Raw genomic sequence first — 16,207 nt, 5'->3', positions numbered from 1 at the left:
CAATGATACCTGGGAATATTGAGGAATATCAGTCCCTCTATACTGCGCAGTTCCACTTCCTGTTTGTCCACTTCCAGTCTGATGTCTTTATGAAGGTTTCGCGTGTGACTCAACTTCTGCAGGCCCACCTTTACATACACACCTTTATTGTGGAACCTGCAAGAACAATGACAAAATCAAATACCCGATGCACAGCCCACCCTCACACTAGCTGTGAGCCACACTTCTGAGGTGAAATACAAATACTCACCTGCTATTAAACTTATCTGGGTCCTCCTCACGTGCATGATGAAAGTCCAGACTCAGTTCAGCATCGATTCCCAGCCCGAAATAATTATTCATGTGCACAATCTAGAACACAGACAGGCATAACCCTGTTATGATCGATGCTTAATGCTAGTAACTTGCAAAAGTAGAATGAAATGCATTTTTTGTTAAAGTTTAGTTAATAAATATCCCAATTATATGCATTTATTAATATTTTAACAAATTATGATGTACCTTGGGTGGCTCTAGGAAGCCATTCTCTTTGCCATCCTCTGTCATTTCCTGTGCATCCAGAAGAATTGTCCAGCGGTCCATTTGCACTTCCTCTGCCTCATCCACAGACAGCATGATATTGTAGGGGTCCTCGCCGCTGTATCCCGCCCCCCACCGCAACACCCGAGCCAGATCGTTTCCTGACAAAACACATGCAGCAGAACTGAGCACAAATAATAATGCTAGCGGTGCATTAACAAATACTAAAATATAAAGCAGTAAACACTAGAATTCAATGAGGAACATTCCCTTCATCACTCACCGGTGCCCAGTGGAATGATGCCGATCGCTGGCTCAGGACAGGCGATTTTATGCCGGATGGACTCCAGAACCCCCAGCACCCATCCCACTGTGCCGTCTCCTCCACACACCAGGATCCGAAAGTGAGGGACATCCCTGAACGTGTGCAGCCTGTACAATACACAAGCTCTTATATGTGAGAAGGGCAATGACAGCATTTAACCTTTTTTTAACAAACAGATAAAAAATAGAAATAGAAACCTTCTTGCTTCATGTATGTACAGCCAAAATAGTCAACTGCACATTGAATTCAATACAGACTAAAATAGTCTAGCAAAACAGATTTTTTATATATAAACTGCATAGTGCAAAAAACTGCAAAGTGCAGGTGATTTTAAAGCTATTCATCCAGCTTTATATCTGGCATCATTCAAAAGGAAATGTGGTCTGACCCAGGAAGTGGTCCGCCACTGGTCAGCTCAAACACTTGGTGAGGGTTTAGAAGTTTTCGGAAACTGTATAAGATCTCTCTGCCCTTTAATCCACCACTTTTAGGGTTGACAAAGACTAGCAAGGGGCAACTTCCTTTGGCAAGCTTGCTTTGCTGTGGGGAGAGGAAATAACATTGGTTACAACTGATGGTGAAATGACTGTTGAATTGTACTGTAGTTTCTCTGTGGGCCACTAGAGGGTGCATCTAAAAGGATTGGGCCAATATTGTGAGCTCTGTTGTTGCAATGAACAGCATGTGACATACTGATCACATTTAAATCAATACAGGTGATTATTTTCAATCAGCTGTTGTTATTTACAATATATGGTCACTTAAAAGGGACAGTTCATAAAAAAAATAAAATAAAGAGATAGTACAGTCCTTTCAGGCATTTTGCAGAAAGCCGTAGTAAATGACAGGATGTTTATTTTTTATTTGTTTAAAAAAGCATATAAAATAAGTCAGTTGTAACCACAGAGTGTCAAATGTAAAAAGGTGGTGTACCATGATCTCAGGTATGACGAGTGAGTAGAGCGGTTTGCCGCTGATGGTGGTGTCTTTGGCCAGCATGTAAATCCTCTCGGCCTCTGAGAAACAGCTGATCTGCAGAACCACAGCTCCTGAAAACAGCACGGCAGCTCAATTACACAATCACTCACTAACACCTGCTCACACCTGGGACACAGTTATTTTTAGCTCTGAGCACAATTATTTTTACCACCTATCATGATATGGTGGAACAAGACAAAAAGTTGTCTTCAGTACGTTAGGTTCAATAGGCTTTTTTTTAAAAAGAAAAAAAATGTACACGTTTATTCAGCAAAGATGCATCAAATTTACCAAAAGTAAAAATTAATGTTTCAAAGATTTCTTTTGTTCATTTGTTCATTGGACTAATGGACCATGGACTAATTCATTCATGGACTAATGGCAGCAAAAAAATTGCTAAAAAAAAAAGAATTAATAAATTAAAAAAATACATTAGAATAGACAAAAGTTAATTTAAATTGTAATATTTCATATAATTCTTACTGTATTTTGTTCAAATAAATGCAACCTTTGTGATCATCTTTGAAAGCATATTTTTTAATGATAATTACTAATAATTAGCATGATATATTAGTAGAATTTTTAATATCATTTTATATTTGATCAGAAATATAAATATCTATATACCTATATGTTATAGTATATTTATAAACTTGTTTATATTTTACATATACACTTCACTTCACTTATAGGTTATAAATAATATACCACATAAACAAAATTGCTGTAAATATTTATAAATATTTCCTGCAGACATTTTTGAATCTTTATTGAAATATTTCTCGTTGAGACGTTTCTTTTGCATAATATTTACTCAAAATGCATAAAAAGGTAGCACTTCTATATGCATCAGTCAAGCGGAATGGTATTTTTTGAAAATGTAAACACCCTTTGTTCCATTTTTCACAAGTATAGCATAGCAGCGAACAACAGGAAATCATAGCGAGAAGTAAAAAGAATAATAACTCTAGGTGTCAAAATTTAAGATCTCCACACAAACCAACACACTGCTGCAACAACAATATAAAAATGCATTGAAAGCATCAAGGCGAGTGAGCCAGTGGGCATGTAGTGGATGACTGAGAACAACCAGCATGTAGGAGCGTTTGTGTGTAGAACAAGGACTTTCATTTACAGAGCACTAAGAGTAGGCCAGACTGTGGCCCATGCACAAAGCAGGCAGTTTGTTCTGCAGCATGCACCGGCGACCTTCAGTGTTATCAAATAAAGTCAAGCAGTTTAGCTGTGCTCAGAACAAAGACTTATATTATGAGCCATCTCTAAAGGAGGGATGCATTTCCTGTGGATTACAAGGAAACAGGCCATTCTCCCACAGAACCCAATGATTTCTGAATGCAGTTTCTCTTACCTTGTTCAGAGTACACGTGAGTGATGGTGACCAAATGACCTAGGTGGGGAAAGAAATACAGACACAAAATGAGTTTCTTTCTTAGGCAAACCAAATTTGCAGAACTTTAACATTGCATCACTTGCTCACAAATGGATCCCCTGCAGTGAATGGGTGCCATCAGAATGAGAGTCCAAACAGCTGATAAAAATCATAATAATCTACAAGTAATCCAAACCACTCCAGTCCATCAATTGTGAAAACCAATTCATAGCATTGCTTTCTCAAGTGAACAAGTCTTCTTTTCTGAATCAGGAGTCAAATGTGCACATATCAATACTGTTTAAGAGGAAACAGTTGTAAATAAATATGTCGGTGGATTTTGATGTTAGAGGACAAAGGGGAATTGAGGAACTTTTCACTGGAGGAAGTCTTATTATGGATTATAAACTTGTATTTTGGCCAGGAGCAACAAGTTAAAAAGTTAAAACGCCTTAATTGTGGATTTAAAAAAAAAAAAAAACAAGCACTTTTCACCTCACAACACATTAATTGATGGACTGGATTTGTGAGAATTACTTGTGGATTATTGTGATGTTTTTATCAGCTGTTAGGCCTCTCATTCTGACGGCACCCATTCACTGCAGGAGAACCACCGGTGAGAAAATAAATTTCTATTCCTAGATGAACTACTCCATTAACCAACAGATCCAATAACAGTAAAGACCCAGCAGTCAATTTATCATCCGTTCGATTCTCTTCCATTAGAGAGGCGACATGCATATTTATGAAGAGTACAACTTTTGTAGGATTTAAGCCATTTAAATCTTGAGCTCACACATCATATGAACACACACACACTCACTTTTGACTGAGAGGTGTTCGGATAGCAGGTGTGTGTATTCCTCTTTTTCAAGCTGTGTCGGAAAGCCTCCCAAGAGCAGACTGACTTGTGCCACTCGATTCCTGCTTTCCTCAATGTAAAACCGTGTCTGGTTCATCTGTCGCAACGAGGTCTGAAAAGTCACAAGCTCAGAGTTTGAGACAACCTAGAAGCTCTCATTTATTCCATAACAAGCACACACACTTATCAGGGCACATCACCTTGAGTCCTTTCCAAATGGCAAGCAAAATCATCATGACCCGTCTAACATACCTTACGTATCTCCTGCAGTTTTTCCAGTAAAATCTCCTGACCGCTGAGGACTTGCCGTTGCACTGAAGATGGATAAGAAATGAAAGGGTAAGACATTGTGAAACCCTTCCACATTTATCAAAGCATTTCTATGTGTTTTAAGCAGGGTTTGCGCAACAAATGCCTTTAATATCAATCAGATTCTTAAAGATACTTGGAGACATTGACAAAAAAACTACTATGCATATCTCATGATTACGGTTAAATAACTCTTCACACTTTTGTAGTAAGTGTTGCCTCTGTGTAAAGATGCTGAAGGCAGTGGTATAGTGCAAATCTGTGTTCTGAAGTGAATTGAAATGATTTCCCATTTGCAGAGAGTAGAGAGCAGAGAACTCTGTGTAGTAGGGTTAGGGTGGCCATACGTGCCATTTTTACTGGACATGTCCATGCCATGATTTTTGTATTTGCCTCTGTTTTCCTGTTGTCAAACTTGCTGAAGGTAATGCTCAACCAGTAATTTGCAGGCATTGTACCTCATGGCGTGTACAGAGAATGTCAAAGCAATGCAAATACGCATACATATTAGGTGTGCTCATTCATATGAAGCGCCACTGCGCAGACCGATCTTCATATGATCTCAAAGTTCAGCAAGAGTGATTCGAAAGCATAGGCAGCCGTCTGCTCACTATAGCCCTCGCAGATGTCATACAATGATGTGTTTGTTTCTGTGAAGTGCAAAACAGCCAAAACCTGGACATTTTAGGCAATATAGAAAAATCCTGGCTAGGAGGTGTCCCATAAAATTGCCACATATGGTCACCCTACTATGTAGGGACCATGGTAATTGGACCACAGTTCAATCATGTTATCTCTTATAACGATTTGGTGATTTGAATCAGGTGTGCTAAACAAGAAAGACATGCAAAATAGATAATGCAGGGGGTAGATAATGCAGAGCTTTTTTCAATGATTCAATTAACTATGTATCACTTTTAAATGTCAGTTTTTCCATTTTAAAAAGGTCATGAACTGCAAAAAAAAAAAAAAAAAAAAAAAAAAAAAAACTAAATTCCCTTGATCTTTAGACATAAGATGTCATTGTACTATATAAACATCCTGTAAGTTGAAGAGCTCAAAACTTTATTGTTAGTCTTAAAACAGCTTATATTGAAGCCAGTCTGCCAAAACGACAGCTTGTGGAATGTACAACTGGCTAAACACAGCCTCCGCTGAAGATCAACACCTGCTTCTACATCGGTGCCTTCGCTGAAGATCAACACCTGCTTCTACATCGCTGCCTGTTTAGCCCCGCCCACCAATTCATGTAGTGCATGCATGTAGAGTAAATACTGAGAGACGAATGAAGGATGTACTGTAGGCTGTCAAACATACACATTTGTTAGCCATTCACAGCAGTGGCCCCAAAATTGCTTTGCACCAGAGATCTTTTCATTTACTTTTATTTTGTAGGTTTATGGTTTACATCATTTTAACACCTTGTCTCGAAAATCTTTTTTTTCCCCCTTAATTAATATTTACATGCCTGGTAATTGATCAACCAGACTGGAACATACACAACCCATGTAAGAGATCTTACCTTGTTTGCTGCTCATGAAAACTTCTACAAGGTTGAAGTCGGCAGGGTTTTCATTCTATGGACATTTGCAGAAACCATGTGGATCAACATACAAATTGTGCATTAAGTACAGATAACTAGATTTTTGCATTTTCTAAAAAAATATAAATATATATTGTGGCATTTGACTGTGCAAATGTTGGCACTACAATATAAAGGCATTGCAGGTGACTGCATTGTGGTAGGCAAAAAATATTTAGCTAGTTTATGATACAGATTTCCAGATGTTTTGAGGTACAAAACATAGGGTTAAACCTAAACTGTGTCTCTGAGAATTAAATTCCAAGTTACCTGTTTTTCTATTCGTGGGAGCACTTCCTTTAAGATTGAGTCTACTGTGCTGCTTTTCCCAGCAGTGACTGAGGTGACTTCAACCCTGAAACACATGTGAAAGAACTCCTCATTACGCTAACATTTGAAAACGTTAAGCACTGAAAAACGTTCCATCCCTTGATTCACCAGCGGTCTGGCACTGCGTAAATCATACAATGGTCTGCCACTGAAACTTCAGACAATGTTTTGATTTACTCTGGTCAAATATTGCATAAGAACATTAACATTTGACTGTGGCGCTAACTGGCAGCATGTGTTAAGTCTGACTCAATCCCTCCCTGATTCAAAACGGTTAATAAAACATAAAATGCTTAATTAGTTCCAGACGTGCGTTAACAAAACTAAACGCCTGTTTTAATGGAAACACCAAGCACACGAGTGGCACTTCTATTCTTTGCATGAACTCTAAAGGTTTCCTGTTGAGTTTCTGTAGGCGACGAGGTTCCATCAGCATTTGTGATCCATTTCCTACTGGCATGGCAACAACATGTAATGTAAACCATGGATGCTGTGTCACTTCATCTCTGTGGCAACCAGACACACAACAGCAAGCTTGTCATTAGTCAGGCCATGTGCGTTTTGATGGGTTTCATATACACTCGCTGAGTGGTACACGACACAGCTATTGTCTATTTCCTTGCGATGATTTATGGTTTGTTTGGAGAAGCAAGAGTACTGATGTTCCATAAAACCTTTACATAAGTAAACTGTAAACTAGAACTCTCCTTTTTACGCAAGACCCGCACATCTTTACGATGTGTTAGCATCTAAAATTTATCGAACACCGTCTTGTATGTAAAATAAATTTTCCATCGTGTTCCGTTTAGCTATATAAAGTAACTATTAAATAGTAGTGTGCGATATGTATCGCCTACACATAATAACGAAGTGCGAGCTGCAATACCATTAGAATGACCCCAGAATTCAAGATATTGGGATCTAAATGCTGTTCTATGCATTTTTGTTTTATTTATTTCGTTTGATATAGTATGCCAATATCACACAAAAAAAATTTGGTTTTCTTCGAACATCAGCACAATTGCAAATGTAATATTGATTTTATACAACAGTTCAATACGCAAGAAGTTCATATTGTGTGTTACATTTCAGACAAAATCATGTCTGTTGTTTGCTTTATTTCCCCAAAGAAAATAGTTGTAAATAAAGCAACATAATAACTGTTGTGCATCTTTGAGAATCACACAGCTGTTTCTCGTAACTGAATGATGTGTTTTTGAATAAATCGGATGAGTCAGTGATTCAACCTCCCATTCATAAAGACAGTGGATCAATCAGCCATTTGAACGAATTGTTTAAATAAATGACTCAATGATTTTAACCTGTAATATTCCGTATGAATCTATGTATTTAAGACAGCTGGACAACACAAAACAGAACAACACATATGCAATAAAAGCAGAAGAGCTTACTTGCGCGAGCTGGAATAAATCTTCACCACTTCCGTTTCTTTAGGTTTTGATCTGAGCACCCAGGAATCAGAAACCGTATCCTTAAATATGGGCTTGTTGTCTGGCGTGCCGTTACGGTTGATGATGTCATCTGTAAACAGTCCCTGTTGGCTGTAACTCTGTAGCTCGTAATCCTGCGGTTCATCTGGGATATAGAACGCTCTGAGCGATGCTTCCTGTCAGGACAGGAAGTATAGAAATCAGCATAACACTGACAAAAAGATTGCGTGTTATTCATAAAAATTCTGAGGTATGCAATGTTAAAGTTGAATTCAGGTGAAACTCGAATAGGTAAAAAACATCTCACCACTACTTCCTCATTCTTGATTATTCGAGGGATTGAAACCAAACGAAACTGATTCCGCTTAGCTGCATCGTCGCCATCGAACACTTTCAGCGTCTGTTTACCTGCAGGCCAAGAGGAAGGTGATTCATTTGGGCATGAGTGTGATTAGTATTTTCCATGATATTTTTGCCCAGGATAGTACCTGTGTCAGGTGATCCCGTAGACTGAGTTTCCTTAGAAGTTACTGGACTCGGAGTATCAACGTCATCCAGGTTATCTGGAGAAAATACACATCTCTGAGCATTTACACACATGTGATCTTGCTATCTTGATAATCAGACGTGAATATGACACTCTTTAACAATAAATTAAGGCGTATACATGTATTAATTTCTTTTAGAAATTATTACAGACTGCAAACCTATAATTATTTATGACACTGGACAACAAAATTATATGGGTACAATTCTGAAATTCTGATTTGTGCATCATCTGAAAACTGAATAAATAAGCTTTCCATTGATGTATGGTTTGTTAGGATAGGGCAATATTTGATAAAAAAAATGGAATCTGAGGCTGCAAAAAAATCTAAATATTGAGAAAACAGCCTTTAAAGTTTTCCAAATTAATACTTAGCAATGCATATTAATAATCAAAAATTAAGTTTTTATATATTTACGAAATTTGGAACATGATTTTCATTTAATATCCTAATGGTTTCTGGCATAAAAGAATAAATCAATAATTTTGAGCCATACAATGTACATACATTATGCAAATATCTCTGTGCTACTTATGACTGGTTTTGTGACTGGTTTTTGGTCACATTTTAAGTGCATTACTATAAACGCAATTTTACTTTACAAGCCTGATGTAGTGCGTGCCAATCATGCTCTCCACAGAACTTGCCGTAAACCTGAACACTCCTGTAAGTTTAAGGCGTTCCCTCTAATTTCAGTGACAGTGTGAACATGTCCAGACATTACCCATCTCGCTGTGCTGGGAATTTTCTGAGATTCGGTAACAGTGCATCTTGCTGAAATTCCGCGAGCAGATCCACACACAGCTGGGGTGAAGAATCATGTTCTGCAACCGTCCCATGCTGCACTCTGGGGGGAGGATTATGTAACATGACGCATGTGCCTGCAAACATATAAACACAGATAAGTGGTCCAGCCAAGAGATTACGAGCTACAGTACAGCTTAAAGACAACTGCAGTTTTATAATAACATCAAGTGGTTCTACATTAATTAAACACAAAGCAATATATAGGAGGATTGGCCATGTAATAAGTCTGCTCTATTAATCAGAGGATAAGTGTTTGTTAAAGAACACAATGGTCAACTATTCACAGACTGACCTTTGCAGGGTTTTAACCAACAATCTTTTGGTTACCAGTCTTGATACGCAGCCACAAGACAACACACCATCTCGACTCAAATAAAAGTACAGCTACATTGAGTGAGTGTGTGTGTAAGGCCTTACTGCATGTCTTTGTTCTCAAATCCCTCTAAATCCTAGAGGTTTGTGCTTTCAAAGTATTTGTGTTGCAAATGGCCATTACAAATATGTACCCTGCAGTCTCTGTCCTTGAAAAACCTTTCGCTCAGGCACTAGTGCTTACATCATATACTAACCAACATGAAGAAAAACTAGTGCTAGGGAGGGGATAAAATGCATTACACGCTAGTGTTCAGAGGGACATGGTCTTATAGTAGGAGTGCAGTAGAGCAGAGCTTTTTATCACCCGGAGCTAAATAAAACATAATGCATTAAAAAGTGGAGAGTGAGTCAGTGGAACCCCATGCTGTAATACCATTGACACATTGGTTTCAAATCCTGCCTCACTGCCTACATAGGCAGGTGACTTCTAAGTAAGCATCGTTGGTGAAATGGAAACTTGTAAAGTGAGTGATTTGCAACACAGACATACAGCAGCAAAGTAGTAGTTTGCAATAGCAAAAATACAGAACGTAAAATTAATGTCTTGACAACTGATTTGGAAACAGACATCATGAGGACAAACACAATACTACTATTGAAATTTTTAAAGGTCCTATGACATGAAAATTTCACTTTCTGAGGTTTTTTAAGATTAATATGAGTTCCCCTAGCCTGTATATGCTCCCCAAGTTTCTAGAAATTTGAATCGGTGTAAATTGAGATTCTCTGCCTTTGAGAAAATGGAAGCTCAAACAGGCTGATCTTGAATCTCCTCGTTGTGACGTTGCAACGAGAATTGTTACCTCCCCTTTCTCTGCTTTGCCCGCCAAAATATTTACATATAAATTAGTTGCAATGTCAGCAGAGGCGTTACAAACAGACTTTTATGATATGGATTCGACAGCACCGCCACAAACAGTGAGTAACAGTGTTCATTAATGCCTGATCTGTGATCAGTGATTTCTGATGGGTAGCTAATTAAGTTCACACAGACTTTCTTTCTAAATCGTTTAATACTGTTTATGCATCAGTGAATCAAGCCAGTGACTAAACGATCAACTTCACGTTGTTTCTCTTAGTAGCATGAAACAAATCTGTTATTAGGGCCCGAGCACCGATGGTGTGAGGACCCTCTTGGAATTGCTCCGTTTATTATTATTATTATTATTATTATTATTAGGGCCCGAGCACCGAGGTGCGAGGACCCTCTTGTATCTGCTTTGTTTTTTATTATTATTATTCTTCTTCTTCTTCTTCTCCCGAATGAATCGCATTTTTGAGGGCTTTAACATGCTCAAAAAGTCATGAAACTTTGCACACTCGTCAAACCTGGTGAAAATTTTCGTCTGATATAGGATTCAGAAGAGGGTGTGGCAAAATGGCTCGACAGCGCCACCTATACCAAGAAAATCAACAGCCTTCCAGCTATGTTTCACGTACATGCACGAAAATTGGCACACATATGTAACACACCAATACCTACAAAAAAGACTCTTGGAGCGAAATTCTAAACCCAACAGGAAGTCGGTTATTTTTAATATTATGAGCATATTTTGTGTAATTCTGGTCATTTCCATGTGTTGTATTTTAACGAACTCCTCCTAGAGAGTTCTTCAAATCAACACCAAATTTGGTATGCCTAATCTAAAGGCCTTTGCGATGTTAAATTGCGAAGATCCTGACTTTTCGTTGAAGGGCGTGTCCGTGGCGGCCTGGCGAATTTCGATGATTCGCCATGAAAAATGAAGTTGCTATAACTCACACATACAATGACCAATCTGCCCCAAACTTCACATGTTTGATGAGACTCCGAACCTGAACAGATTGACATGCCCATATTCAGTTATAGTCATAGCGACACCTATTGGCAACAGGAAGTGACATATTTTACGCTGCGACGAACTACTCCTAGAAATTTTATGACATCAATGTCTTTTTTGTGGTCAGTCTAATCTAAAGGCCTGTGCGATGTTCAGTTGTGAAGATCTTGAGTTTTCGTTAAAAGGCTTGTTCATGGCGCCGCGACGAAGTTCGATGTCTCGCCATGCGAATAAAAGATGTTATAACTCAGGCATAAGATGTCCGATCTTCCCCAAACTTCACATGTGTGATAAGAGTCCTGGCCTGAACAGATCTTCAGGCCAATATTCCACCGGGTGTGGCAGAATGGCTCTATAGCGCCACCTATACACTTTCAACGGAGTGCGCCTCGAGCTATGTTTCACGTACATGTACAAAAATTGGTACACACATGTAACACTCCAATACCTACAAAAAAGTCTCTTGGTACGAAATCCGGATCCCAACAGGAAGTCGGTTATTTTGAATTTTCCCTTCAAAATTGCTGTTGTTTTTGCCATTTTCAGGGGTTGTACTTTAACGAACTCCTCCTAGAGATTTATTCAGATCAACACCAAACTTGGTCAGTGTAATCTAAAGCCCTTTGCGATAATAAATTGCGAAGGACTTGAGGTTTCGTTAAAGGGCGGGTCCATGGCGGCCTGACAAATTTCGATGTTTCGCCATGAAAAAGGAAGTTGCTGTAACTCAGACATACAATGTCCAATCTGCCCCAAACTTCACATGTTGGATAAGACTCTTGACCTGAACAGATCTACATTCCAATATTCAGTTATAGTCATAGCGCCACCTATTGGCAACAGGAAGTTACATATTTTACACTGCGACAAACTACTCCTTGAAATTTTATGACATCAATGTCTTTTTTGTGGTCAGTCTAATCTAAAGACCTGTGTGATGTTTAGTTGTGAAGATCTTGAGTTTTTGTTAAAAGGTGTGTCCATGGCGCCGTGATGAAGTTCAATGTCTCGCCATGGGAATAAAAGATGTTATAACTCAGGCATAAAATGTCCGATCTTGCCCAAACTTCACTTGTGTGATAAGGGTCCTGGCCTGGACAGATCTGAAGGCCAATATTCCATCGAGTGTGGCAAAATGGCTCAATAGCGCCACCTATACACTTTCAACGGAGTGCGTATACACTTTAAACGGAGTGCGCCTTGAGCTATGTTTCACGTACATGTACAAAAATCGGTACACACATGTAACACACCAATATCTACGAAAAAGTATCTTGGTACGAAATCAGAATCCCAACAGGAAGTCAGTTATTTGGAATTTTCTCTGCAAAATTAGTGTTGTTTTGGCCATTTTCAGGGGTTGTACTTTAACGAACTCCTCCTAGATATTTATTCAGATCAACACCAAACTTGGTCAGTGTAATCTAAAGCCTTTTGCGATCTTAAATTGCGAAGATCTTGAGGTTTCGTTAAAGGGCGTGTCCATGGCGGCCTGACAAATTTCATTGTTTCGCCATGAAATAGGATGTTGTTGTAACTCAGGCATAAAATGTCCAATCCTCCCCAAACCTCACATGTTCGATAAAAGTCCTGCCCTGAACACATCTGAAGGCCAATATTCCATTATAATGATAGCGCCACCTGCTGGCAACAGGAAGATTGGCACATATATGGAATAAACATTGATATATTCTACTTATATTTATGAGTTTAAACGCATATTTCTCACCGTTCACCTATTAACTAAAGCCACTCGCTGCCGGTGAGCCCGGGTGCGAGGGCCCGTTCATCGCTGCTTGCAGCTTTAATTAGGGCCCGAGCACCGATGGTGTGAGGACCCTATTGTATCTGCTCTGTTTATTATTATTATTCTTATTCTTCCGCTTCTCCAAAATGAATCGCATTTTTGAGGGCTTAAACATGCTCAAAAAGTCATGAAACTTTGCACACGCGTCAAACCTGGTGAAAATTTTCGTCTGATATAGGATTCAGAAGAGGGTGTGGCAAAATGGCTCGACAGCGCCACCTATACCAAGAAAATCAACAGCCTTCGAGCTATGTTTCACGTACATGCACAAAAATTGGCACACATATGTAACACACCAATACCTACAAAAAAGACTCTTGGAGCGAAATTCTAAACCCAACAGGAAGTCGGTTATTTTTAATATTATGAGCATATTTTGTGTAATTTTGGTCATTTCCATGTGTTGTATTTTAACGAACTCCTCCTAGAGATTTCTTCAAATCAACACCAAATTTGGTAAGCCTAATGTAAAGGCCTTTGCGATGTTAAATTGCGAAGATCTTGAGTTTTCGTTGAAGGGCGTGTCCGTGGCGGCCTGGCGAATTTCGATGATTCGCCATGAAAAATGAAGTTGCTATAACTCACACATACAATGTCCAATCTGCCCCAAACTTCACATGTTTGATGAGATTCCGAACCTGAACAGATTGACATGCCCATATTCAGTTATAGTCATAGCGCCACCTATTGGCAACAGGAAGTGACATATTTTACGCTGCGACGAACTACTCCTAGAAATTTTATGACATCAGTGTCTTTTTTGTGGTCAGTCTAATCTAAAGGCCTGTGCGATGTTCAGTTGTGAAGATTTTGAGTTTTCGTTAAAAGGCTTGTTCATGGCGCCGCGACGAATTTCGATGTCTCGCCATGGGAATAAAAGATGTTATAACTCAGGCATAAAATGTCCGATCTTCCCCAAACTTCACATATGTGATAAGAGTCCTGACCTGAACAGATCTGCAGGCCAATATTCCACCGGGTGTGGCAGAATGGCTCTATAGCGCCACCTATACACTTTCAACGGAGTGCGCCTCGAGCTATGTTTCACGTACATGTACAAAAATTGGTACACACATGTAACGCACCAATACCTACAAAAAAGTCTCTTGGTACGAAATCCGGATCCCAACAGGAAGTCGGTTATTTTGAATTTTCCCTTCAAAATTGGCATTGTTTTTGCCATTTTCAGGGGTTGTACTTTAACGAACTCCTCCTAGAGATTTATTCAGATCAACACCAAACTTGGTCAGTGTAATCTAAAGCCCTTTGCGATAATAAATTGCGAAGGACTTGAGGTTTCGTTAAAGGGCGGGTCCATGGCGGCCTGACAAATTTCGATGTTTCGCCATGAAAAAGGAAGTTGCTGTAACTCAGACATACAATGTCCAATCTGCCCCAAACTTCACATGTTGGATAAGACTCTTGACCTGAACAGATCTACATGCCAATATTCAGTCATAGTCATAGCGCCACCTATTGGCAACAGGAAGTTACATATTTTACACTGCGACAAACTACTCCTATAATTTTTTTGAGATTAACATATATTTTGTGGTCAGTCTAATCTAAAGGCCTGTGCAATGTTAACTTTTGAAGATCTTGAGTTTTTGTTAAAGGGCGTTTCCATGGCGCCATGACAAAATTTGATGTCTTGCCACAGCAAGAGAAGTTGTTGTAACTCAAGCATAAAATGTTCAATCTTCCCCAAACTTCACTTGTTTGATAAGAGTCCTGGCCTGAACACATCTGAAGGCCAATATTCCATTATAATGATAGCGCCACCTGCTGGCAACGGTAAGATTGGCACATATATGGGATATACTTTGATATATTCCACTTATATTTAGGACATTAAATGCATATTTCTCAACGTTCACCTTTTTACTAAAGCCACACGATGGCGGTGAGCCCGGGTGCGAGGGCCCGTTCATCGCTGCTTGCAGCTTTAATTAGGGCCCGAGCACCGATGGTGTGAGGACCCTCTTGGAATTGCTCCGTTTATTATTATTATTATTATTATTATTATTATTATTATTATTCTTCTTCTCCAAAATGAATCGCATTTTTGAGGGCCTAAACATGCTCGAAAAGTCACGAAACTTTGCACACACCTCAGAACTGGCGAAAATTTATGTCTGATATGGGTTTCAGAAGTGGGTGTGGCAAAATGGCTCAACAGCGCCACCTATACACGTTCAACGGTGTGCGCCTCGAGCTACGTTTCATGTACATGTATGAAAATCGGTATACACATGTAACTCTCCAATACCTACAAAAAAGTCTCTTGGAGCAAAATCCGAAACCCAACAGGAAATCGGTTATTACTAATATTATGAGCAAATTTTGTGTCATTTTTGTCATTTCCATGCGTTGTATTTTAACGAACTCCTCCTAGAGATTCATTCAGATCAACACCAAATTTGGTATGCCTAATCTGAAGGCCTTTGCGATGTTAAATTGCGAAGCTTTTGAGTTTTCGTTAATGGGCGTGTCCGTGGCGGCCTGGCGAATTTCGATGATTCGCCATGAAACAGGAAGTTGCTATAACTCAGACATACAATGACCAATCTGCCCCAAACTTCACATGTTTGATGAGACTCCTGACCTGAACAGATTGACATGCCCATATTCAGTTATAGTCATAGCGCCACCTATTGGCAACAGGAAGTGACATATTTTACACTGCGATGAACTACTCCTAGAAATTTTATGACATCAATGTATTTTTTGTGGTCAGTCTAATCTAAAGCCCTGTGCGATGTTAAGTTGTGAAGATCTTGAGTTTTCGTTAAAAGGCGTGTCCATGGCGCCGTCACGAAGTTCGATGTCTCGCCATGGGAATAAAAGATGTTATAACTCAGGCATAAAATGTCCGACCTTCCCCAAACTTCACATGTGTGATAAGAGTCCTGGCCTGAACACATCTGAAGGCCAAAATTCCATCAGGTGTGGCAAAATGGCTCGATAGCGCCACCTATACACTTTCAACAGAGTGCGCCTCGAGATATGTTTCACGTACATGTACAAAAATCGGTATACACATGTAACACACCAATACCTACAAAAAAGTCTCTTGGTACGAAATCCGAATCCCAACAGGAAGT

At 39.2% G+C, this 16,207-nt stretch overlaps 1 protein-coding gene across 1 annotated transcript in view; it reads right to left on the bottom strand.

Moving 5' to 3' along the window:
• Nucleotides 1–16,207, bottom strand: part of LOC113113827 (diacylglycerol kinase theta-like) — a 30,624-nt gene that overhangs the window by 3,582 nt on the left and 10,835 nt on the right. Inside the window, exons 4-18 of the mRNA XM_026280320.1 lie at nucleotides 9,019–9,175; nucleotides 8,235–8,309; nucleotides 8,054–8,154; nucleotides 7,708–7,922; nucleotides 6,236–6,320; nucleotides 5,906–5,960; nucleotides 4,327–4,388; nucleotides 4,036–4,186; nucleotides 3,192–3,230; nucleotides 1,778–1,893; nucleotides 1,233–1,384; nucleotides 803–951; nucleotides 502–680; nucleotides 251–351; nucleotides 10–156 (exon numbers count right to left, since the gene is read on the bottom strand). Of these exons, the coding sequence (XP_026136105.1) occupies nucleotides 10–156; nucleotides 251–351; nucleotides 502–680; nucleotides 803–951; nucleotides 1,233–1,384; nucleotides 1,778–1,893; nucleotides 3,192–3,230; nucleotides 4,036–4,186; nucleotides 4,327–4,388; nucleotides 5,906–5,960; nucleotides 6,236–6,320; nucleotides 7,708–7,922; nucleotides 8,054–8,154; nucleotides 8,235–8,309; nucleotides 9,019–9,175 (1,784 nt within the window). The remainder of the gene's footprint in view (nucleotides 1–9; nucleotides 157–250; nucleotides 352–501; nucleotides 681–802; nucleotides 952–1,232; nucleotides 1,385–1,777; nucleotides 1,894–3,191; nucleotides 3,231–4,035; nucleotides 4,187–4,326; nucleotides 4,389–5,905; nucleotides 5,961–6,235; nucleotides 6,321–7,707; nucleotides 7,923–8,053; nucleotides 8,155–8,234; nucleotides 8,310–9,018; nucleotides 9,176–16,207) is intronic.

This window comes from Carassius auratus, chromosome 14 (assembly GCF_003368295.1).
Source record: "Carassius auratus strain Wakin chromosome 14, ASM336829v1, whole genome shotgun sequence".
NCBI classification, from domain to species: Eukaryota; Metazoa; Chordata; class Actinopteri; order Cypriniformes; family Cyprinidae; genus Carassius; species Carassius auratus.
Note: the sequence above shows the minus strand (reverse complement) of the source record. Positions and strands in the feature narration are given on the sequence as shown.